Below are 25,940 nucleotides of genomic sequence, written 5' to 3' on the forward strand. Positions count from 1 at the left end.
ATGAAATAAGCGTACAAATATAGATAGAATTTTCATCCCGTCATCAATATAAGTGACTAGGAGTTGTCTTATAAATTGATATCTCATATCATGTCTTACTTGACCTCTCTAGCTTAAAAGTCTTGCCATCCCTATACTATTGTACATATATAATCAAATGAAAAATAACAATTCTTTGTTCATATATAGAAGAAAGAGATAGGAAAAAGCCAATCATCAAAAGCAATTAGCTTAAAATTTGACAAAAGTTGTTGAAATTAATTTGAAGTAAGTGACTAAGTGAGTAATTATGCAAAAATGTAACACTATATACATCATTCATCATCTAACTTGATTCTCATTTCAACTACTTTGAGTCTTAACCAATACAAGCATAACACTCATAAAAAAAAGTGGTCAATAGATTAATAACTATGATGATTTGCATGCAAATTAAACTAGTAAAATTAGTTTATAGTAAGATAGTTAAACCACCACCACTGAGTTAAGAGGTTGTAGGACCACTCTAAGCTATAGCAAGCTTGATAGATAGGTAGGTAAGATGATAAAAGATCACATTGTATATATGATAGTGTGTTGGATGAATTAACAATACAGTGATATAATGTGAATATATGTGATAGATAATAGCATATCTCCCAACTACTACTTAAAGCGTGACAACTTTTCAATTTTTAAACTTGTTACAATTTTTTATAAGAATAAAGTATGTCCTTGTAACCTCATGTTCTTCTATTCCCACAATAATATGGATTCAATCATCAAACAATTCACATTAATAGATTGTACATGAATAGATAAGTATGAAGCTAAGGTTCGTTTGGTACGCGGTAGATATTACTCCCATAGTTTCCGATTGTCTACATGTCTTAACTAGTTTGACTTGCGTAATTATACTATGTAAAATTTGATATGACACAAGGTGATGTTAGGAGTTTCCCAAAACAAAGCGAATATAAGTTGATAGAGTTATGAGAAACAACATGTATGTTGAAAAGCATATATAGATAGAACGAGAGACTAGCAAGCTTGAATTATGTTATCCAAGAAAGGATACTTGCTACTATTTATAGTGTTACATAAGAATATATAATCCGAATATAATCTCTCTGATTCACTAACAGATATACAAAAATCGAATAATATAATTAGTTATTACAAAATATGATAACAAAGATATTTATTCAACATAATATCCTATTATACCAAAAATAACAGGATTTGATAATAACACTGATTTCAGGAGATATATTATATCTCATAATATCTCTAATATAAGCATCTAAATATGAAGTTAAGTTAATTTTAGAACAAAAAGAATTGACACTCAACTCATTCTACCTTTATAAAAACTCCTCTCTATATATACACACCCTCTTCCCCACCTCACAAGAAAAAAAGAACACCCCCTTTCATTTTCTCTCCTTCAAACTTCTCAACTCAACCTCCATTAACAAACCCTCTTTCTCTCTCTACTTTCTCTCTCATCATATAAACTCCATCTTCATTCATTCATCAACCATGGCAGCAGACTCATTTGACCAAGAAAGCAGCTGTTCATCCTCCATAACAATCCCAGACTCAAGCCAAAGTTGGATGAGTCTAAACCTAAACCTAAGCACTCTTAGTCTTAGTCGTCGAAGTAGTTTCTCAAGCCATTCTCTATCCAGCCCTACAACTAAACCCCACAAGGCTCAACAAGCCGGGTGGGAGGCGATAAAGGGGCTCCGGAGGCAAGTAGCCGGAGGCCGAGTCGGGCTCGAACATTTCAAGATATTGAAGCGTGTAGGGGGTGGTGATTTAGGTAATGTGTACCTTTGTCAAATACGAAACCCGGCCGTAGGGGCGGTACCGTGTTATTATGCTATGAAAGTGGTTGATAGAGAAGCTCTTGCTATTAGGAAGAAACTTGTTAGGGCTGATATGGAGAAGGAGATTTTAGGGTTGCTTGATCACCCTTTTTTGCCTACTTTGTATGCTGATTTTGAAGCTTCTCATTATTCTTGTTTGGTTATGGAGTTTTGCTCTGGTGGTGATTTGTATGCTCTTAGGCTTCGTCAACCTAATCGGAGATTTCATATCTCCTCTGCTAAGTAAGTTTTTCTTAGCACGGTTTTTAGTTAATCTATCTTCTTATTTGACAATCAACTGTTGGTTATATTACAGTATGATGGTAGCAGAGTTAGATATTATTATGATCAAAGTATATATGTATGTATGTACATAGTTGCTTGCATGATGCTTTTGGTGTTTTGTTTTATTACCATGAGCAGTCTTTCTCACCATATATTGTCAATTTGATTTAGTAAGAAAATAATAATTTTTGGTAGAGATAATATAAATACATAATATGAGGCGTGCATGCAAAAAAATATATCATGTACCATTACTCTTTTATGGGCACATACAATAGAGTTTATATATGTATATCATTAATTAATCAGCACGACACGAGTAATTAAATTTAAAACGAGGTAGTAAATATATACGTAAACTAATTAGTAAATATTGTGTTATATATTATATATACATGTATGTTAATTTAATTTAGTTGAGTTTAATTTGAAAAAGAATTAGTATTGACTTTGAATTTTGATTATGAAAAACAGGTTTTATGCAGCAGAGACAGTTTTAGCATTGGAGTATCTACACATGATGGGAATAATATACAGGGATCTAAAGCCAGAGAATGTATTGGTAAGAGAAGATGGACACATTATGCTATCTGACTTTGATCTTTCACTCAAGTGTGACGTGGTCCCAAAGTTGTTAAAACAAAAGCTGCCAACTTCTATTGAGAAGAACACTTATGTAAGGTGTTCCACACCTTCTTGTGTTACACCTATACAACCTGTCCTCTCTTGTTTTTCTAGTAACAAGAGGAGGAACAAGACATCCCCTAGGAACACCACCACCATTCGACAGACGGCCAATGGTGATCGTATCGATAGTGATTCTGATGACGATGGTGATGGTGATTGTGATGGTACGACGAATAATAATAATAATAAAGTATTTTTTGACACGGAGCTAGTGGCCGAGCCCATCAATGCTCGGTCCAAGTCTTTTGTTGGGACCCACGAGTACTTGGCCCCCGAGGTCATTTCTGGGCTCGGCCATGGGAGTGCTGTCGATTGGTGGACCTACGGGGTTTTTCTTTATGAGATGTTGTATGGTAGGACACCTTTTAAGGGTGAAAATAACGAGAAGACACTGATTAATATTCTGAAGCAACCTGTAACGTTTCCTAGGATGAGCCTAGGTAGCGCGAAAGAGTATGAAGAAATGGCAAAAGTTCAAGACCTAATTTGCAAGCTTCTAGTGAAGAATCCTAAGAAAAGGATTGGTAACCTTAAGGGTTCAAATGAGATCAAAAGGCATGACTTCTTCAAGGGTATTAATTGGGCCTTAATTAGGTCAGTTAAACCACCTTTGGTGCCTAAAGAGCTTCACAATAACAAAATGAGGAAGAGTTCTAGTAGTAATAGTAGTAGTAGTTACCAAAGAGGTCTCAATATGCCAAAAGCACTAAGCAAAAAAGAGAGGGAAGCACCATATCAGATTCCTCAATCTCATTTTGATTACTTTTAATTAAGTGAGACCTTTTTCTTTTTATTTTTATTTATTTTTTATTTTTTATTTGAATTGTATATAATTAGTTTATAGATTTATAGGGTCTTAATAGAAGAGAATTGATTAATTAGTGGTGGTGAATTAGCTTGTAATTCAATCACTACTATTCCTATTATCATATGTATAATACTTGATCCAAAGAGAGAAAACTCCACGATCAATCTAGCTAGTCTTTCTCATTTAGCTAACTTTTAAGACATATATCACCTGTACTCAGACTTAATTGTCACATTATTAGTTCAAATTACACTATCAATAATGTGACATTTAATTATGAATAGATCGAATGTTATGTACAATTAACACCTCATATTAGCTTTCTTCCAAATTTCATTTTTTTCTTAATTATCTATATGGAATGAATTGTTTAACCAATGATATGAAACTCCTTGCAAATATTGAATTACGATAAAGAATTTTCAATAATTATAAGATGAAAGAAAAGTTGGAAGGAGGCACATAATTGCATCAATGTTTTCCCCATGAGGTTTCATTATATCATGTGGTCACAATTATGATTCTACTCAAGTAGGGAAAAAGAAAATATGTGAACAATGATCAAAATTTAGTCTTAAACACTATAAAATATCTAAAAATACAAAATTATAATACTGAATTTTGGTTTTCTGTAAAGTTGGTGTGAGCTATGACCAAAAGGTGTTTTCTTTTTGTTAATTTGTTCTACCTTTTAACTCATCTAGGCACTTTGATATACCAGCCTTTTCTTTCTTTCTTTTATTTTTATTTATTATTTATTTATTAATTTTTTGAAATTTATAATTTATTTTAATTTCATTGATTAAAGAGAAAGAGGGCTGGCTAAAACACAGGCCCATCATGGCCCTTCTACCTTTCTCTGATTCTCTTTCCTCTTTTTCATCATGAGTTTATTTTTTTTGGACAAATTCTCTTGTCATTTTTCCTAGTAGGGTCAAATTTTATGTTCTTTATTTACTACAGTAAGTAATTTATTTTGGAGGAAGCCAGCTAGAGTAAACAAAATAAAGATGTTTGGCAATTGGTTATCGCCTGTTTTATATAGTTGGTTTGATACTATTTGTATTTTATTGTTAGCTATTTAATCAAATAAAATGTAAAAAGTCAACTAAAAAGTTATTTATTAAACAATTTTTAAAATGTACTCCATAACATTAATTTATAGTGTACAATATTACAAGAATAAAAAAATGCTAACACCACATCAATAATGTTATTGAAAATGTGTTAAAAAGAATGTGACTTTGGAATTCCAATAATTGTACGGTCATTTGATCAATTTACTTTGGAATCAAAAATTTGACAAGATGGATACTGTTAATTTTACAGCATGTAAAGATAACTACAAAGAATATAATAGGATTTATTGTAAGGAAAAAGTTTAACAAGGAAGATAAAGTGTGGTTTTATTGTTCATAATGTGGAAATAAGATATGTTGTAGTTTGGCCTTGTCTAACAATTAGATGGTTTTTCATCTACCCCTATACGTGTCTTAAATTATACTATCTCCGTTTCATAATATTATCGATAATTATTGTAGAGTATTTGCCAAAACAAAAAGAAGAGAAGGTTAATTATTTTTGTGGGCACAAAGTGCACATATGTAATGATACAAGTCCATATTTTAGTTAATGAATTTATTGCATGGACAAGGAAATGTATGGAATCAGAAAATGCTCGTGACTCCTTCCTTTGACATATTCATTACATGCACTCTTTCATCACTATCACATGAATCCTTGTCTTATCTATAGAGATATATTCTTTCATTGATTCCATAAAATTAACTTCCGACCAACTCAAAACAAATTCTAATTCACTCTTGCTAGGAAATTAAATTAATTTTCCGACAAAAATATAAAATTTAACGGTTCGTAGCAAGTAGAGACTTGTAATTTATAAATTAAAGTCTCAAACTATAAATTTAACCATTAAATCGAATTACACATAAAAATTAGCTTAATCAGACAAGTTGATTTGCTTGACAAACTGATGGAGATTGAATACTGGCCTACTTATTATTGACATGAGGAATACAATTAAAAATTGTGAGTTTGACTATCACATAGTCATTTTAATCCTTTTTTTTTTTTTCTAATTAAACAACGCGAGAGCTATATGTATGAACGCTAACATTGGAGAGGTATCCATAACCTTAATGACAAAAAAAATCACGCGGGCAAAGGGCTAACAAACAAGAGGAGGTTAATGTTAGTTGGACATTTTAGCTAAGATTGGGTGTACGTGCAATAATAATAATAACTAAAAGATCACAAGGCAAATAACAACCAAATACCAAGATAAGCTCGAGAATTGGAAGTTGATTGATGTTGATTAGCAACAATGAGTTAATGCACCATGTTGAAACAAGCATTCCAAGACAATAGTTTTTTAATGACGTTGTAATTGGTTAGATAATGAAAGGAGGTATACAAATGACTAGTGACAATTATTGGTTATGAAAAAAGTGTAGGCGTTGAAGATTGAAGATTTTCTAATGTAAATGCGCTTCATTCCACTCAATGCTAGAAATATCAAAATTAAATAGATATATTTTGTATGATTTTTTTATTTTATTTTGCAAAGAATGTAGACATGTATATTTTTACACATTTACATTTAAATAAATCACTTTAATTAAACATCTATGTGTTTCTAGTAAAAGTTCTTTTTTTTCGACATGGTTAAACTTGACGTACTTGCTAATGTACTAGTTTGATTATTAAATATATGGTTTGAAATATGTTTAAAAATTAATTGCTGCTATTTTGAATCTCGATATTAATACTAAGGGTCTGTTCTGTTCACCTTATTTTCACTTATTTCAGGTTTAATAAGTTCAGATAAGTTCAGTTAAGTTCAGATAAGGGTTAATAAGTTCAGATAAGTTTAGGGTTAATAAGTTCTAAATTAACGTTCTCCTCACCTTATTTCCACTTATTATATTTATATAGAGTTATTACTAATCAAGATTGCTTTTCACTTTTTTTTTGTAAAATTTTATGTGTTTTATTATCATGATTTCGTATAAGAATAAAGTAACATTTGCATAAAAAATAAAATTAAAGTAACTAAGATATGGTCAAACTAGATAAATTTTGCTTATATAAAAGTTAAGCAAATCAACAAGTTTAATATATTAAAAAATGCTAATATTTTCATATTTTATTGCTTTTATTTTAATATATTGTTATATATATATATATACTCATATTACCAATATGTTACACAATATGTTTCAAGAATGACAAATAATGTCTAATAAAGTCTTATAAGTGTTAATAAGGTTTAATAAGGTCAAATAAGTGAAAATAAGTGTTAATAAGGTGTAATAAGTTCAGATAAGGGTTGATAAGTTCAGATAAGTTCAGTTATGTTCAGATAAGTTCAGATAAGTAAAAATCAGGTGAATAGAACACACACTAATTTAGCAATATTTTAAATGAAAATAATATTATTTTTAATATATTTATAGTCAAAATTAGTATATAAAAAAAATGTGTGCCAATTACTCTAGAATGGATGGTGTTAATTTTTTTTTTAATTTTTTTTTTTTGAGAAAATGGTGTAAACTTTTTACCATTATATAAGTTTACAACCAATAATAAGGATTGTTTTAGTTCAAATTATAATTATATCTAAAATATATATATAAGATAGATTTATAAATTGAAAATTTTAGATAAAAAAAAAATGCATGTAATTATATTGTAAAAAATGAGTATAAGAAAGTAAAGCTAAAGTTGTTGATTTTTTCGGTTTTTTTTTCCCTTCAATTAAAATAAATAAATAAATAAATAAACTCTTTATAATTATAAGTTGAGTATAATGATTACCATATGGTGGAAATCGATTACATGGCCACATTGTAAAGCATAAAAACGCAGTTTCCAGCAAACTGAATATTCAAGTGGATTTGATAATGCAGACTGCACACAATTTTATGGAGACATTCTTGAGTACCACCTAACTATAATAAAGATTGTGCAAGTTAGTTCAATCCCTAAATTTTATGTAACCCAAGAAATTATTAATTAATTTGTTAATTAGATTTCATCTGACGTGTTTAATTATATAATTAGTAGTCAAAATTATGCTTCTCCTTTTGACCAAAAGAAGTTAACTACTCATTCGAATTCATGTTGTCGGAGCCCTATTGCTATTGCTGAATTTATAAAAAAGTTAAGGTTATTATTTATATTTTCGAAATTAAGATAAAAAGTAATATTATTCAATATAATTGGTTGATGCATGTTGTTTCCAATTTATGCGAGCTTTAAATAAGAATTAAAAGAGCCTGTTCTGATTTACTAAACTGAGCTGAACTGAATTGAACTAATTGGAGTTAAATTGAACTAAAGTGAACTGAACTGAATTGAACTGAGCTGAAATGAATTGTTTATGAGAGAAGAACATTAGGAGCTGAACTGATTGAAGCAGAACTGAACTGAATTGAAATTAAGCTGAAGAGAACATGCCTTGTTTGATTCAACTTATTAATGTATGGGTTGAATTAAACTTATATGTTATGAAATATTTGTGGATATCCATTATCCTCCTTTGTATCATTCCGGAACAATCTAGATCTAGGGTTTATATTCTTATCCATTCAAACCCTAATATATTGTATTTATATATACCCCATTATATGGAATAGAAATACACTGATATATTCTCTATCAATCTCTCTCATCTTTCCTTTTATTTTACAACACGTTATCAGCACCAAAGCTCTAATCAATATGTAAATTTTATTGTTGATTTCTTAGGTTAATGATTAATTCGTTGTATACTGAATGCGCTAAATTATGCTCATTATTAATTATCTTGTTGTGTTGCATCTTGGGAAGAAATTAGAAAGAGATATTTATATTCCAATGGGCTTATAATTGTAATGAAATTATTGATGACACTTATTTAATTGCACGTTATGAATTATGTAAAAAGAGTTCCTGAAGAACTTATATACGACGTATTAAATGCCCAACCCTACAATTTTTTATGTCTTGAATATTGCAATTGTTATCAAACTCTTGAAAAGTCTATGTGATTACATTATTGACATCTCAACTTGAAGTTTGAGCATATGAGAGTTGGTAAGATTTACTATTTGTATTTACAAGAGAGTTATCATGTCAATCATGAAACATCTAAATAATATCAATGGAATACTTATGCGCGAGAATGTTTTCTCATGGTCCAGAAGAATCATGATTAGCGTACATAATTACATATGTTATATTATAATTCATATGAGATTGAAGGATGACATTAATAATATCAAGTTTTGTCATCAAATTATTATTAATGAATGTTAAATCAAATAATGATCACCAATATTTATTATTAACGACTTCTAGAAGAAGTCATAACCGCATGAGTTTATCCTTTTTAATCAACTATTAAATAGAGATTTGGAATGGTGATATTAGAGATAAACACATGCATATATGGTGAAATGAAGACACTTCACATGTTCACGTGAAGGCTTGAAGAATTGAAGATGCAACTTCAGCTTAGGAGAGTCGAAGATCAACAAATGATATTTTACCAACTTATTAGAAGATATCCAACATATTGGATTCATTGTTGCGACATTAGAAGATCTCAAGTTATGTATTCATCAGGGGGAGAAAATACGCGCTGCACTCTTTTTCCCTTGACCATGGTTTTGTCCCAAATTGGGTTTTCCTGGTAAGGTTTTTAATGAGGCAGCATCTCGAGCGTATTACGAAGAATGATGTACTCTTTTTCCTCCACTATGTTTTTATCCCACAGGGTTTTTCGTAGTAAGGTTTTAATGAGGCACAATCTTCGATAATGGACATCCAAGGGGGAGTGTTATGAAATATTTATGGATATCCATTATCCTCCTTTGTATCATTCCGGAACAATCTAGATCTAGGGTTTACATTCTTATCCATTCAAACCCTAATATATTGTATTTATATATACCCCATTATATGGAATAGAAATACACTGATATATTCTCTATCAATCTCTCTCATCTTTCCCCTTATTTTACAACATTATATTTATAAAAAGCGAAACATAAATTGACATAATTAAATATGAATATTGTACAATACTTTTTTATGAATGTTATTCCTTATATTAAGCATAAATCACCAAATAAACATAGTCATATTGTAACACTTGCAAGTTGCAAATAATACAAACTTTGAATATATGGGCAAAAGGAAGATTATCGTTTGGCAATCCTTGATCCTAGGGATCAATTCATATAGATCACACAAAATACTCATTTATATGTTTTGTATTTCACTTACAAAGATATTGAAACATGGTAGTTAGGACTTAGAAGTTAAGAGGACAATGAAACATTGATCCATAGGTTAGGGATATTGAAACAAGAATAATTTTAGTAATTTATATAGCAAGGAAGATCTTCTACTTAACTTTGGAGATTGCCTATTTTGAGAAAGTTAGAAAATTAGTATTTTATGATATTGAGTCTAAGCACCGTCTTAAAACGGTGTAAAGAGGATTGCTAAAAATAAAAAAGGCCCAACAATCGGCTTATAATTGGATAAAAAAGAAGTGAAGTGTGCAATAGTATTAAGTTTATATTATGGTCCAACAAATGGTATACGATAATCAAAAAGGGCCATTTGCCACCCACTAAGGTTGAAAATAAATCATGTGAAAACCATTGACAAATTCCATAAAACCATCAACCGTGTCTTAGTGTACCAACCATGAGATAGAGAGTGTTCTAGACAAAATATAAAATTCCCAAACATAATTTAGGTCGAAAAGAACTTATGGTTTTTTTGATAGGCGGTTTTAAACAAAGATAATGAAAATAAATGTAGTGAAATTTGACAGGCAAAGTTATCCTTATAAGCAATGTAACTTCATCCTCCAATATGTGTTTTTCTTCATACATGCCCATCTCACTCAATACCTCACCCATAATACACATATTATTAGTGAGGTAAGCACAACAAAATCACATTGATTAGTATATATTATTAAGACGGGTGTAACAAAATTTACATTAGATGTAAATTACTAAAGATTATGTAATCGAGAAAGAATATACATAAACACAAAAGGCAAATCATTGCAATTAAAATAACAAAGAAAACACAGTCTCACGAATTTACAAGTTAGCGGGGGCATAAAGGGGTGAGACAAGCATTTTGATATATTGATTTAGGCTACAAATTGTAACAATTATTTCGAGCATTTTTTATTTTTTTTTCTTTTGTGTTGCAATTACTTCATTTATTGAATCCGAAGAGTAATTTCAATATATAGCTATTTAAACTTGCAATGTTACACATGATAGCACAACCAACTAATTACAACATTCTCGTGCACAATGAGCATTATTGGATAAAATAAAGAAAAGTTAAGACAAGAGGAATCAATTGACTACAACACAAATCCAATTGAAGGAAAAACAACGGGACTAAACTATTTCTTGGAACTTAGATTTCTAGTAATACCATCAAACTTGTCACTTAAAATGTCACACACTTTTCTCACCCACTAAATTTCTTTCTATAAATATCACATTTTTCTTCACCATTTTATCTCATCCAAATTATTTTCTTAATATATTCATCTCATCAATAAATTATCACATTTCCAAATTATTTTCTTCTTATATCCTATAAATTACAATGGCTAAAAATGTTGCACAATCACCCTTAGAGAGGTCTACCTTGGTCTCTTTTGATAAAAGGCTAACTATGGCCAAACGTTGCGCTCATGGTATATACATGTATATATATTGCAGTTTTATAATGTCTTTATATACTCCTTTCGTCCTAGAATAGATGAATCGGTTTAACATATTTTATAAATTATAATGTTATTTTATGAGGGTGCTCATTGATTTTCTGACAAAAGAGTGATTTTCCAAAATGGAAAAACATAATAAGATTGTAGCATGAGTCAATATTTTGTTACAGAGTAAGAATCTAAGGTATAATGATGGTGTTTTAGATGATCCTCTAATTATTTTTATGAAGATTTCGTCTTTCACACTTCCTAAGAAACAAATTACTGTAGCATGCACGAAACTTGATTAACTAAAGTTGATTAGTATATTTAATTATAACATTATTGAATAAACTAAGAGAGCCCTTTTTATGATGACTAAAATTATAGATGGGTCCAAATTAAATTTCTATAATATTTTTGTTGGGTCCAAAAACCTTAATTTTGTTGACCCAAGAAACTATTTGGACTCATTTTTCTATGGTCTTTAGTCTTTACCTAAAAGTCCTTGGGCCCATTAGCCAATTTATTTTTTACTATTTCTTCAAATAGATTATTAATGTATAATTTGCTTATAAATGTTTAATTGTTTCTTGTTTTTAATTTTAATTTGAAAATTTGAATATCAGAGGGTGTACTTGCTGGAGCTAAGGCAGCTGTTGTTTCTGGCTTTGCTGCTGCCATACCAACTGTGAGTTCTCTAGCTAATTATCGAATCCTCCTCCTCCGGCCTAACCACACGTTACGTTATGCAACTAGTCGTACATACATTGATCACTCTAGCACGTAACCACATCGATCGTGCATTAAAGCATAATCATCTTTAACAATATTAGTCACAATTAATATTCACGACAATACCTTTCACCTAATGCATTGTATGTACATATAGTGCATCAGCATGTGAAGTGCATGCGCTAAAAAAGTTACTTCTTCGTAGATTAACTGATTAGCATACTCTATCCCTCGCTTCATATTAAATAAGAGAGTTTTATGTAATACCTTTTCAGATTGCAAGTGCTAGAATGCTTCCGTGGGCAAAGGCCAATCTCAGTCACACTGCTCAAGCTCTTATAATATCTACTGGTATATATAATCAAAGATTTTTTTTCTTCAAATTTCTTATTATATTTTATATTGAATTTTAATTCTTTTTTTCTTGGCACTTAATTAAAATTCTGAATTTAATTGATAAAACAGTGGCTGGAGCAGCATATTTCATAGTAGCGGACAAGACTGTTCTGAAGTCGGCACGTCAAAACTCTTTTAATCAAGCTAGAAATCCAAATATTGGAGCATAATTATAATAAATTTGAAATAATCAATTCAAATTGTATGATCTATAATATTGCCATATATGATTAATTAATTAATGAAAATGATCATGATGGCAAGTTGATTATGATTTTGACGATCGCATAGAAAGATTTGATTGTACTAATTAGGATATGATTAAGATTACATGATTATAATAATTGCGGTGCAATATAGCAATTATAATAGTACCATGCATCTATATCTAATCCATACCTATGTAATATTAATAAGTATGTACTATTACTTATAAACATGGAGTTTGTACTTCAATATATCTTAATTAGCATGAGTCTCAACTTTACTTTAATTTCAAGCATGGATGCATTATATTGAACTTGAGCTCACAACTAATTAGTGTGATAAAGATGAGGGTATTCATCGACCAATATTATTATAGAGCTAGAAATTTGGATTATCAATTGAGCTAGTATATTCCCCAATTTTTATTTAAATATTCATAAATTTGTGCCCGTGCTAATATAAAACCTTTATACATTGTCTATACAACTATACCGATATTAGAATTTAGAATGCAAATCAAGAAAGATTATATTTTGATTCAACAAAGCTTTTAGGTACATTGAAGATTTGGATCAAGCTAGAAGGCCAAGATATATACAAATTTTAATTAGAAAGTATTTAACCATGTTTTGTCACTATAAGATTTTTTATAAGCTAAACAATTCTAATGAAATCGAGTTTATTAGCTTGTAAATGTATATATGTATGTAGTATATTATTCAGATCTATGGGCCTGTTCTTATTTAGTGAAGTGAGCTGAATTGAACTGCATTGTTTATGAGAGAAGGAAATAGTTAAGGAACTAAACCGAATCGAAATTAAGCTGAAGAAAAGATGCCCTATATGCAGGTATAATATGACTAAATAATTATATAAGTATTTGAGAAATTTATAACCAAAACTAATAAAATCAAATGAGCATGAAATTACCATGATGCCAAACAAGCCTTTATCCGTTATAAAATCTTGTGATTGTATTATCTATATATCTTGACGGCAAGCCGGCAACTAGATTGAGCGGTGGGAGCAGATCAGAAAATGAAGCAAAAGTAATAAATTGCCAAAAAAAATCTAGAAAATAAAAGGATAATGAAAAGGACATGAACATGGAGTATGCACCAAACATAGCAACAGAAACATACTGAAACCACCACGTACTACTTTGTAACACGTACCGTTTTATTATAAACTAGCTACAAAACGGTGTGCACCCAATATCCATAATATTACAATTAATCGTTATTAAATTCCAAAAATCATGGACCTTTGATTTTGACACGTGTTGGGTTTGGCTATAACAAAGGAGATGATGATGGGTGATAGATCCAAAGCTTCTTAATTTAATTTGCTACCCATTGTTTTTACTCTTCCTTTTTATACGAAGTATTAGTTAATAGTTATCCATCTTTTCTCTGTACAGCTGTACTGTCTTTTTACCTTTTTTATTTTATTTTATTTTATTTTATTTTATTTTGAAAGAACTGTTTTTTTAACTTGAGAAACGAAAAGTAATAAAAATAGATTTTTTTTTTGGATAAGGTGTATGTAATTATATATGATAAATATAATTGGTCTTGTATGGACCCGGTCTATAATAAATTATTGTAGACCCAAAATTTGACACTTTCAAATAATATAATCACATTTTAGATGATATAATCACATTTTTAGATGATATAATTATCCTTTTTGTGAGTCATATTTTGAATTATATAATCTCATAGTAAATCATTTAATGAGATTATATAATTATCTTTAGGATGATAAAATTTAAAAATCATCTTTTGAATGAATGTAATTTACTATTTGATACTTTTTATAATGATAAATTCCCTGTTTGAGTGATACATTTACCTAACAGTTTCAGATGATATAATCACTTTTGTAGTAATATAATCACATTTCGTATGAGATAATCACATTTGTATGGTATATTAGAAGATTGGATCTACAATAAGTTATTATAGACTGGGCCTATTCTAATCTTAACATGATAAGATTCTTAAGTGAACTTACCTAAATTAGTAATGAATTGTTAGTAAATTTACTATTTTGATCATCACATTCGCTCATTAAGTCACTGTAAAATGATCGAGTAATTAATTAAGGCTTGTTAGTTCTGATTTTCAGAAATGAGCTAAACTTAATTATTTATGAGAAGAAAATTAGGAACTGAACTGAAATTAAGCTGAAGAGAACATACCATCAATTAATATATCGAATTCTTGTAGTATTTGTGTACATAATGATATGAGCAAAAAAATACAGTTAAATTTCTATGTACTATGGTAAAAGTTTTGATAAATGAGAGGGCCGTAGCCCGTAGGTTATCTAATTTATTAACGTTACGATAAGGAGTTTTCACGCAAGGTTTAACCTCATTTTTCTTTCACATCACATATTCACATGTAATAATTCTTATATATAAATAGATGCAACAAAATATAAGTTGCTTTGTAAACTTAATCTAAAAGTGAATAAAAACGAGGGCTTATTGTTAATTATTTTGTAGTCAAAACTCATAAGCTCTAACTAGTATTCAGGCCAAGTTAGTACTAAAACAATATAAGATAAATAATAAATAATAAAATGAATTAAAAAAAAAAAAAGAAGGGAGGCCAAATTTTGCTTCTATATATACATCATACTACCTCTAGCTCTTCAGTCTTCATCATTTTTCCCTCGTTCAAAAGCTTTTACAAAAACTACTTACCACTAAGTTAAATAAGCTAGGTTTACGTATAAAATAAATCAAACGTAAGTTTATCCAATCTTCTAGGTTGTTCTAGATGGCCAAAGGTATTGATCAACAGTCTCTTACAGAGTCCACAACTGACCAGAGGCTAGCCATGGCCAAACAATACTCTCATGGTATTTTATTTACTTTACTCTCAGCTGTCATCGATATCACATTTAATTTGTATATTTATTATGTTTATATGAAGTATACGTCGCGTATATTATTAGAATGAATTATAGTTGCAACCCTATTAGCAAGCCGAGGTTTGTGTAAATTTAATTTTTATCTGTCTAAATTGATTTGAACTTATCAAATAATTAACCAAACTTATATAAATGAAGTAAGTTAAAAAAGTGATGAATAAATCAAGACATAAGTCTAAAGTTCGAGTTTTATTTAATGTTGTTGGATAATGAAATTAGATTTATACACTATGATAAAATTAAATTTCATGTGATTTTCTAACATGTGAAAGAAATAAATAAATACAGAGGGTGTTATAGCTGGAGCAAAGGCAGCCGTTATTGCTGGAGTAGTTACAGCCATCCCAACCGTGAGTTGTTTCTGAAAATTATTTTCCTTTAATTTTTTATTCATTTGTTCAGAATATATATAGGTTAATAGTTATACTTTGATTAATTCGTCATTTCTTTTTACATAGTAATAATAAATTGATATTTTAATGTGCAATATAATCTTATAGATAGCAAGTGTTAGAAGGTTTCCATGGGCAAGGGCAAATCTCAACTACACTGCTCAAGCTCTTATTATTTCAACCGGTATTTAAACACTTAATTCATTGTATACATACGCAACTGTACGTGTGTATCAATTTGTTACACGTAACGTATGTATTGAATTGATTTTGTGTGAATTACTAATTAAGTTCGTTGCTAATGTATTGAAATTGGTTATTGATGATTAATTACAGCGGCAGGAGCAGCATACTTCATAGTAGCTGACAAAGCAGTTTTGAAATCAGCACGTCGCAACTCTATCAATAATAAAGATGCTGAGATCCACAGTTTTGGAGCTTAATTTTAATCACAAAAAATAAATATTATGTCGAACATGATCATTGTAACATAAGAATAAAAATCATTGCGATTTCTTTTTTCTTTTTCTTTTTAATTAGATTAATGTATTACGTATTAAAAAGTCAGTTTGAAATTTTGATCGTTGCATGGTGAAGTCACGATGATAGTGATCACTATACCATTGTAATATATGAGTAAATATCATTGTGATTTCTTTTTTCTTTTTTAAAAATTAGTTTAATGTATTTCGTATTATGTATAATTTCCTCAAAATTAGTTTATTCACTTTATTGTATTATGTTTAATTTCCTCCTCCATAACTCACAGTCAGTTCGATGTAAAATTTGCACAATTTAAATTAAGCATGGTGATGTTATTGCAAAGCTTTTAATGTATATTTTGATTAGTTGGTTTATAATCTTGTGATTAAGAGCTAATTAATCTCTATTTAGTAGTCCTACATTTAATTTAGTTAATGTCAAGTTTTGTATGAACAGCCTACATTTATGGATATAGGGAATTATGGAGTACTCTGTATTAGAAGTTAGTTAATAATACTTATATATTATTTTATCAATTAATTTAATTTCCTAGCCGTTTAAATCAAAATAAGAAGTTGTTCATTAATAATTGTTAATTTATTCTCTTTAGCTACATTTTCATTTCTGTCTGAATCTTTTAAAGTTATTTATCTCATTTACTTTACCTTTCTATCATTATCCGTAGTAGTTCCTATCGATAAAATTCGTATATAGTAAAAATTGTATGGAATATCACACTTGGTTAAGCAATGTCAAATGTATGTTCACCTAAAAATGTATAATCGTACGTGTGAATGTGTCATTACCATAACATGACATGTACATAAGATGAGATGATATTTGGGGTGGGACTTTTCAAACCGAACCGTGAAACCGTCCATTACCGAACCGAACCATCACGGACCGATCCGTTTATAAACCGATAAATACAAACCGAAAACCGAACTGAACCGTTCAATATCAAACCGAAACCGAATTGAACCGCTCAATGTTAACCCGTTACGGACCGTAAACCGATAACAAACCAAACTGTGCAAATCCGAACCGAAACGAAACCGAATCGAATGGTTTATAAACCCGTTAATGACCCGAACCGTTTATAAACCGAAACCGTTTAAACCGAAAAAACCGTTTAAACCGAACCATTTGTAACCCGCTAACCGTTTAAACTGACCCGTTTATGAACCGAAACCGTTTAAACCGCACGTATAAACCGAACCGTTATAATCCGCTAACCGTCTAAACTGAACAGCCATAACCCGTTAAACCGTTAAAATCGAACTGTTTTCGAATCGCAACCTGTTTAAACTGATCCGATTACAAACTGCTTAACTCAAATTGAATTATTTACAACCTAAATGGCTAAATAGTAAATACAATTAATGTTAATAAATGTAGATCTAATCAAACGGCTTAGGTTTATACAAAGGTTTATATCACCTAGATCTAGGCCAACGGCATTATTAATATCGTTTTAGATTACTTATTTATTTTAATTACAAGATATATCATTTGTATCATTTTCATTCCAGTAATAATGCTAGTCCACCCAAATTATCTTCATTGTTCCTTGATATTCATGATCATCCAATAACACTCAAAGCCTCAAAGGTAACATAAGATTGGAGATGTATGAGATTGCGTTACACAAGTGGCATAAGCATTAGAATATTACTGTACTAGTCAATAAGGCGTACAATCATTCACATTATCACTTTATAAAACTTTCTTATACAAGTATTTTGTAAAGGGGAGGACTAAAATGTTTATAAAACACATTTTTTTAGCTTTTCTTATATTAAACCAGATATTAAGAAAAAGAATTTTAATAAATACGGAGGCATCCCAAATCTGTAGCCACAATTATTTCATAACATTACCACAATCCAGCAGATAAATAGCATTGAAATTAGAGTAATATCAACAAGCAATTAAAAAAAGTCACCATTTTCATTGATTAAAATTCACAATACATATACCAATACATAATGAAACTACTATCACTACTACCCAGATTAGATTTCAGATTTATCAACTGAAACATCATCAAGTTTAGGGTTGCAAAAAATGATACATTATAAGATGAAGGGAGGAGTGAGAATGTGAGTGATTTGGGAGCAGAATCTTGAAGCAGCAGCACAACACCCAAGAGCAGAGGAAATAGCAGCAACAAGCAGGAACCAGCACACGGAATAACAGATCAGCAACTTATCAGAAGCAAGGAATAATATAAGTAGAAGGGACTCAGCAGGAACTTATTTTTGTTTTTCAAAATTGCTCTCAAATTTACGTTTATCGTATCATCACTGAGCAATGGCTGTTTTAACTTAAAACTTGAAAAATGCTGCCAGCAAGTACATATACATTGAAGTCTCAACATAAATGACAAGGGCAACGATGATTCAAGAAAAATTAAAACAGCAAGCATAAGAAACAGCAGCAACAAAACTTATCATAAATTCATAACACAAAAGGCAGCAACACAGCACCTCAAGCTGGCAGGAGGCAGGAGGCAGGAACCAGCTCATGCAGGCAACAATATAGGCAATAACAACTCAGCAGAGACAACAACCAAAAGGCAAAAGCACTACCAGCAGGCAGCAGCTCATAACAAGTTCAAGCAAATTCAAAATTATAGCTTTTGTTTTTTTTAAAATTTCTCTCAGATTTACATCACTGAGCAATGGTTGTTTTAACAAAAACTTAAGAAAAGCTGTCAGCAAGTACCAAAATACATTTAACTATTTAAGTCTCAACATAAATGACAAGGGAAACGATTTTAAAAGTCTTGAAAAATGCTGCCAGTAAGTCTGAAAATAAATGACAAGGGCAACGATTTTTCAAGATAAAATAAACCACAATGAGACACAAATACTAGTTATGCAGATGAAGCACTTTCGGCTTCAATCTCTTTATCAATAAGGAGGACGTCTTCCTCAACATCCGCTTGATAACCACGACACCAATTTTGGGTGGTAACCAATGCCTCAACATTCTTTGGCAAAAGTTTACCCCTATATCCTCAAAAAGAAAAAAGCATACATAAGAAAAGCTTAAACTTTTTCAAAAGTTTCCAATGAAATTATGAACCTATAAATAAACATGAGATGTTTATTTTACTAGCCCTAAACTAGCATTTATTTTATGCACATAACTGCAGAAAGTGACACAATTTGGTCTTTTGTTAGGTAAAAAAGCCAATAACCACATAATCTGAACAACCCATCATCATTACTTTTAAATCGAGCATAATAAACAACAAAACAGCACAAATCTACCATTTTCCCGTAAAAAACAAAAATACAATCAACAACAGATTTTAGGCATATTTCGACTATATTCAAGCAAGAACAACAACAATAATCAAATACAAAAACAGAAAAACTGTATTAAAAAAAACGAAAAGGAAAAAGTAATTACCTTTGACGGCTTGAAGGAGATTTGAAGATGGAGAACTGCCTGAACTGGAGATCAAAAGAAAAAATCAAGAATGTAGATTATCAGAACTTGAAATTAAAAAAAAAAAACCGAAACGAAAACGAAAAAAATCGAAAAAATTAACAAAAAAATTACCTTGAGGTTTGACGGCTTGAAGGAGAGGAAGATTTGAAAAAAAAAAAAACGAGAATGAAAAAGTTAGAAATCAGAACTTTGGATCCAAAACAAAAATGAAACGAAAACAAAAACCCTAAATAAAAAAAGTAAAAAACCGAAACGAAAACGAAAAAAATCAAAACGAAAATAACAAAAATTAACAAATAATTACCTTGAGGTTTGACGGCTTGAAGGAGAGGAAGATTTGGAAAAAAAAAAACGAGAATGGAAAAGTCAGAAATCAGAACTTAGATCCAAAACAAAAATGAAACGAAAACAAAAACCCTAAATAAACAAACCGAAACAAAAACGAAAAAAATCAAAACGAAAACAACAAAAATTAACAAAAAATTACCTTGAGTTTTGAACTTTTGATGGCTTGAAGCCTTCAAATTGAAGGAGAGGAAGATTTGAAAAAACAAAAAAACGAGAATGTAAAGCGAGAAATCAGAAATGTAGATCCAAAACACAAATGAAACGAAAACAAAAACCCTAATTAGGATTTTTAAAAGTTGAGAAGTTGAGCTTGAGATTCTTGAGAATTTCAGAACGAAAGAGTGAGAAACTGAGAAGTTAGAAAGAGAAACTATGAGTGAGTAAAACGGCTGAATGGCTGATAGAGTGGGTTTTTTTTTTCTAGGTTGAGGTTTTACTTCTTCAGTTGATCTAACCGTCTATATTCAATCTCAACATCTAACCGTTCATTTTTTTTTTGTAGATTCCAGAATATTCATCTAGATCTAATGGTCTAGATTTTTCTTTGTGCTTTTCTAGGTCTTTTTGACCGTTTTTTTTAATTATTTATTATTATTATTATTTTGAGGGATTATTATTATTATTATTATTATTATTATTGTTAGTATCATTATTTGTTAATATTATTATTATTATTACTAGTTTACTACTACTATTATTATAATATTATTATAATTATTATTATTATTACTATTATTATTATTATTATTATTTATTATTATTATTATTATTACTATTATTATTATTATTATTAGTTTATTACTTATAAGTTATAAATTGTAAGAAACGCAAATGTTTCAAAATTGAAATTGATTCAATACGACATAGTTAATGACTTAATGAGTTAATGCACATCAATATCTGACATCTCTATATGTATATTATATATATCTGTGAGTCTGTGACTGTATATCAGTATATATATATATAATAAACTTATAATAACTTAATAAGTAATACTAATAACTAATAAAGTAATGAAAATCTAACCATTGTTTTTCATGGGCATTCAATCTAACCGTTGTATATTTGACTATTCGTACATTAGTATTGCATAATGATTTCATCACCACTTTAATTAGTGATTTCGTGATTTCGTCCATTTAACTTATTAAGTTGTTTGAGTTAGTAATCTAAATAAAGTAACAAACTAAATAACGAATCCATTTAATCTCGTGTAAGTTATAATTTATAAGAAATGCAATGTTTGGAAATGGAAATTGATTCAATACGATATTGTTAATGTATATGTAATTATAGATTAATTATTATGTATATCATATCGTACGAATGTACGGTTGGTATCATTATCATACTATCATAAGTATCATTGCCTCATTGAATTATTGGTATGTACTACAATCGATAAACATATTTACATATCTGATCATTAAAACTTAAAAGTTTAAAACACTTGTTGATCAATCTAATTGAATACTTGTACATTCTTAATTATCGATTTATCGTATTATAAGTATCAACTCATTAAATCATGGTCATGACGCGATCTTTAAAACAATCATGAATTCATGACCCAAACCGCTTATAAACCGAACCGACATGATCCAAACCGTTCATAAACCGAACCAATTGAACTGTGTAAACCCTCCACTAAACCGGCCCATTTCAAACTGAACCGACATGATTCGCACCGTTTATAAACCGAACCGATATTGACCCGGGTAAACCCGCCCCTAAACCGACCCATTTCAAACCAAACCGGCTTGATCCAAACCGTTTGTAAACCGAACTGACATTGACCCGGGTAAACCCGCCCCCTTAACCGACCCGTATCAAACCGAACCGACATAATCCGAATCGTTTATAAACCGACCCGCTTATGACCCAAACCGAATTTAAACCGCAAAGAAATAAACCGAAACCAAACCGAGCCGTGACTAACCCAAACCGAACCAAACCGACCCGCCAGCTAAACTAAACCGTTTCAATCCGAACCGCTTCAAACCGAAACCGACTCAAACCGAACCGCCAGACCGAAGTCCCACCCCTAGATGATATAATAAGGGAAAATTATACATGAAGCATGCAAATACGATGACGTAATGCCATACTATATCCACTAGGTCACTACTCACTAGTCACTTTCCTCCCATTACTCATGAACGAGGGATGACACATTGATGCTGAATACCATGTTATGATCTGTAATTCTGTAAACATTATACTCCGTAGTAAACTAATCAATTAAATAAAAATTCTTTATTATAGCTTAATTATCCTTAATTTTTATTTGGGTAGGGCTAATTAAGTATTCTCTACTTATATTTATGCAAACTAGACCTTGATTAAATTTATTCACGGATTCAAGCACCTGTTGGTTATTAAAATTCACTCAAATTTATATAAACAGGTCTACTAGTATATTCTCCGTCTATAAAACATACCTTTATTATCTTGGATTAAATTTTTTTTTTCTTCATATTTAAACTCTTTTTATGACGTTTAAATAAAAGGTTTCAGCCCTCAAGTACACGTGAGGTACGAAGTTGGAATGAATAAAACCCGTACCTAATATTTATTCAAGATAACTCTATAACTTTACCCATACCTCAATCCATAAGGTATGGGCTAATGGGCCGGGGTAGAAGACAAATGGATGATGGATCATACCTCAATTTTTTATACTATCCTTATTTCTTGTAGATTCATTTCCGATTCTAAACCCATCACAATTTGTAAACCAAAGTCCCCAATGAGATGAGAGAAAGTTAAAATAGATGGAAAAAGAAATTAAGGGGAAAAAATAACGGAGATCATAAGAGACGCGTGTTGCAAGTTACGGAGGAGGATGGGAGGTGTGGCACAAGTGCACAATGCAGTTATAAAAAAAAAAAAAAAAAAAAAAAAAAGGATGCAATTGCAGTGTAAATGGAGACCTCGTATAAATGTACCCATGGTTTTAGGCTTGTTTGTCACATTATCCGTTACTTAAAAAAATATCCCATTTAGCTGAGTACTGTTCTCTGCAATGTGCCAGTATCCATTTTAATGGCATTGATTTTTTCGCCTTTTTTGATAAAATCAATTTATATGGCCGTAGCTCCAGACTCCAGTAGGTATAAAAACTGATATTATCACCCGATTTTATCCAAAAAATAATCGGGCAGAGTATAAACACAATAATTTAATTTGACTTGATCTAATCTGATCCGACTTTACCAATTCAATTTAAAGACATGTTTTTATTGACTGAACTGAACAGCTGAACTGAACTGAATTGAACTGAAAATAATCGTATCAAAACAGGGCCTAAATACCTAACAGACTAACACCTCTAATCTCACTCAATATTTTGATTTACCACTTTCACATAGATTTATTAATTAGGACATGGTAAATTAGTAATTGAACTATATAATGAGTATATGATCCTAAACTACAAGGGTGTTGATAAAATGATAAGGCCTAAGGAGATAAGAAGACTAGAACACAGACAATTGTATTTGTTCGCTACCTTATTTTTCATTCCAACTATTTAAACCCCCCCCCCTCTTTTTTGTCTTTTATTATCCTTTAATATACTAATCACATTTTAAGTAGGCAAACTATTAACTTCTAATAGCTTGAGTTTTTAATGACTCTAATAATAACGTTCATTGGTGTTAAACTGTACTTAAACAATACCATTTCAATACTAATAAAGAGCTCTATTATTAGGTAAAATGTTTGCAATTGTATGCACAACACCGTAATTCCCTTACTCTATATTGCGATATTAAAGAAAAAGAGGAAGTATGTACTAAATTGACTAATGATAATATTAATCAAAGGATATGCATTGATTTTAAAAATTACTTAAAGTGCAAGTGAGTTAACTTCATAAAACAAATGAAGCACTAAAAATTTTGTACACTACTCCAGTTTCCCATTCACTTGATAAGATGAACTTTTCAATTAAGTGAGTGATTTGGGATGTTAATAGATTAATTTATTTAATCACAAATTAACATGAAAGATCCTCAATTAAGGAGACAAAAAGGACAAAAGGAATCAACCGACTAAAAACAGAAACCTAAGTCAAGTAGAAAACAATGGGACTTAAAACCTTAGATTTCTCATAAAACCATCAAACCACCTAATTTGTGCACCACTTTACAACTACTTTACACTCTCTAAAGCTCTCTATAAATATAACATACAATTTCTTCACCATTTCAACTAACTCATCTTAAACCTTCAAATTTCACTTGATTATCATCATATTTTTGCTACCTTCTTATATATAGTACTCTTAATTATTGTACTTTTTTTTTTCTATAAGAGAAAAATGGCTAAAAATATTGCAGAATCACCCCTAGAGAGGCCTGGCTTGGTTTCACTTGAACAAAGGCTAGCCATGGCTAAACGTTGTTCTCATGGTACTTAAAAATTTGTTATTTGTTATTTTTAATTTTTATATATATTTCACAATTATTCTGATAAAAATGGTCACTGGCATAATATTAGTTTCATTTATAACTCACATTTTGGTCTGTTTGAACACACACACACAAAAAAAAAGTAATTAACCAAAATTTTACCTTATGAAAATATAATGCTTCTTAAGATTTCATGTGAGTGCAATATAATAATTTAAGGAATATCTATACTATTCTATGAGTAAAAATAGAGCTCCTTATTTTATTTGTCATCTTAATTTATGCTTTAATTATATTTCTTAGAAACTTTGAATGCATTAGCTGATTAAGGACATTGTTTATTTTCTTCTTCTTGTATGACAGATGGTGTTGTAGCTGGAGCAAAGGCTGCTGTTGTTGCTGGAATTGCTGCAGCAGTCCCAACTGTAAGCTTTCTTAGCCCAATCTCTACCCGTAATCATTCTTATCAAATCGGTTTAGATTCCAATTTTATATATAAAACAGTGAGGTCTTCTATAAAACGAGTGTATAAGAAGGTCGTCGAGAAAACTCTGCTAATTCACCTGTATACACCCGTATTATACAAGAATTCGTGTTTGTGGGTTTCAAAATTTTAATGTTAACCTTAACTTGCAGATAGCAAGTGCAAGAAAGTTGGCTTGGGCTAAGGCCAATCTCAACCCCACTGCTCAGGCCCTCATAATTTCAACTGGTATATAACTTCACATTTTATTTAATTTTGGTCTCAAATTTTATCCCTAATTATTATTACTATTGTTTTCCTTTGAAAAATTCACTAATTTAACTTTGAAAATTTTATTGCAAATAATAGTGGCTGGAGCAGCATATTTCATAGTAGCTGATAAAACTGTGCTGAAGTCAGCTCGCAAAAACTCCTTCAATCAAGCAGGAATGCCAAACACTGGAGCATAAGATTTGAAGATGACACATGTTCTGGAGGCTGTCATTGATTATTGAAGATGACAGCGATGACGACGACAATGATAATGATGATGATGATGACGATAACATAGAATGAGACAATGAGTTGATCTTAGTATGAATCATATGATTACATATTAAGAAGCAAATCTTGTACTGTATGAGTTAATCTTATGTAATGTATATGAATTAAAATAAAGATGTTTTTCTTTCAAATTATCTCCTTGCATC

General features: G+C 30.3%; 4 protein-coding genes across 4 annotated transcripts; all 4 read left to right on the forward strand.

Moving 5' to 3' along the window:
- Positions 1-1,259: 1,259 nt before the first annotated feature.
- On the forward strand, positions 1,260-3,794 carry LOC110729136 (protein kinase PINOID 2-like). The gene is made up of 2 exons (XM_021908853.1): positions 1,260-2,093; positions 2,610-3,794. The coding sequence occupies exons 1-2, from the start codon at positions 1,522-1,524 to the stop codon at positions 3,589-3,591; spliced, it is 1,554 nt and encodes a 517-aa protein (XP_021764545.1). The 5' UTR covers positions 1,260-1,521; the 3' UTR covers positions 3,592-3,794.
- A 7,353-nt stretch (positions 3,795-11,147) lies between these two features.
- Positions 11,148-12,928, forward strand: LOC110729139 (early nodulin-93-like). The gene is made up of 4 exons (XM_021908858.1): positions 11,148-11,374; positions 12,013-12,074; positions 12,394-12,469; positions 12,584-12,928. The coding sequence occupies exons 1-4, from the start codon at positions 11,284-11,286 to the stop codon at positions 12,682-12,684; spliced, it is 330 nt and encodes a 109-aa protein (XP_021764550.1). The 5' UTR covers positions 11,148-11,283; the 3' UTR covers positions 12,685-12,928.
- A 2,216-nt stretch (positions 12,929-15,144) lies between these two features.
- Positions 15,145-16,679, forward strand: LOC110729140 (early nodulin-93-like). The gene is made up of 4 exons (XM_021908860.1): positions 15,145-15,592; positions 15,953-16,014; positions 16,165-16,240; positions 16,393-16,679. Exons 1-4 carry the CDS (start codon positions 15,511-15,513, stop codon positions 16,497-16,499), a joined length of 327 nt encoding a protein of 108 aa, XP_021764552.1. The 5' UTR covers positions 15,145-15,510; the 3' UTR covers positions 16,500-16,679.
- A 7,780-nt stretch (positions 16,680-24,459) lies between these two features.
- LOC110729138 (early nodulin-93-like) lies at positions 24,460-25,925 on the forward strand. Its single transcript, XM_021908857.1, has 4 exons — positions 24,460-24,767; positions 25,131-25,192; positions 25,404-25,479; positions 25,600-25,925. The coding sequence occupies exons 1-4, from the start codon at positions 24,677-24,679 to the stop codon at positions 25,698-25,700; spliced, it is 330 nt and encodes a 109-aa protein (XP_021764549.1). The 5' UTR covers positions 24,460-24,676; the 3' UTR covers positions 25,701-25,925.
- The last annotated feature ends 15 nt before the right edge of the window (positions 25,926-25,940 follow it).

This window comes from Chenopodium quinoa, unplaced genomic scaffold, assembly GCF_001683475.1.
Source record: "Chenopodium quinoa cultivar QQ74 unplaced genomic scaffold, ASM168347v1, whole genome shotgun sequence".
Taxonomy (NCBI): domain Eukaryota; kingdom Viridiplantae; phylum Streptophyta; class Magnoliopsida; order Caryophyllales; family Amaranthaceae; genus Chenopodium; species Chenopodium quinoa.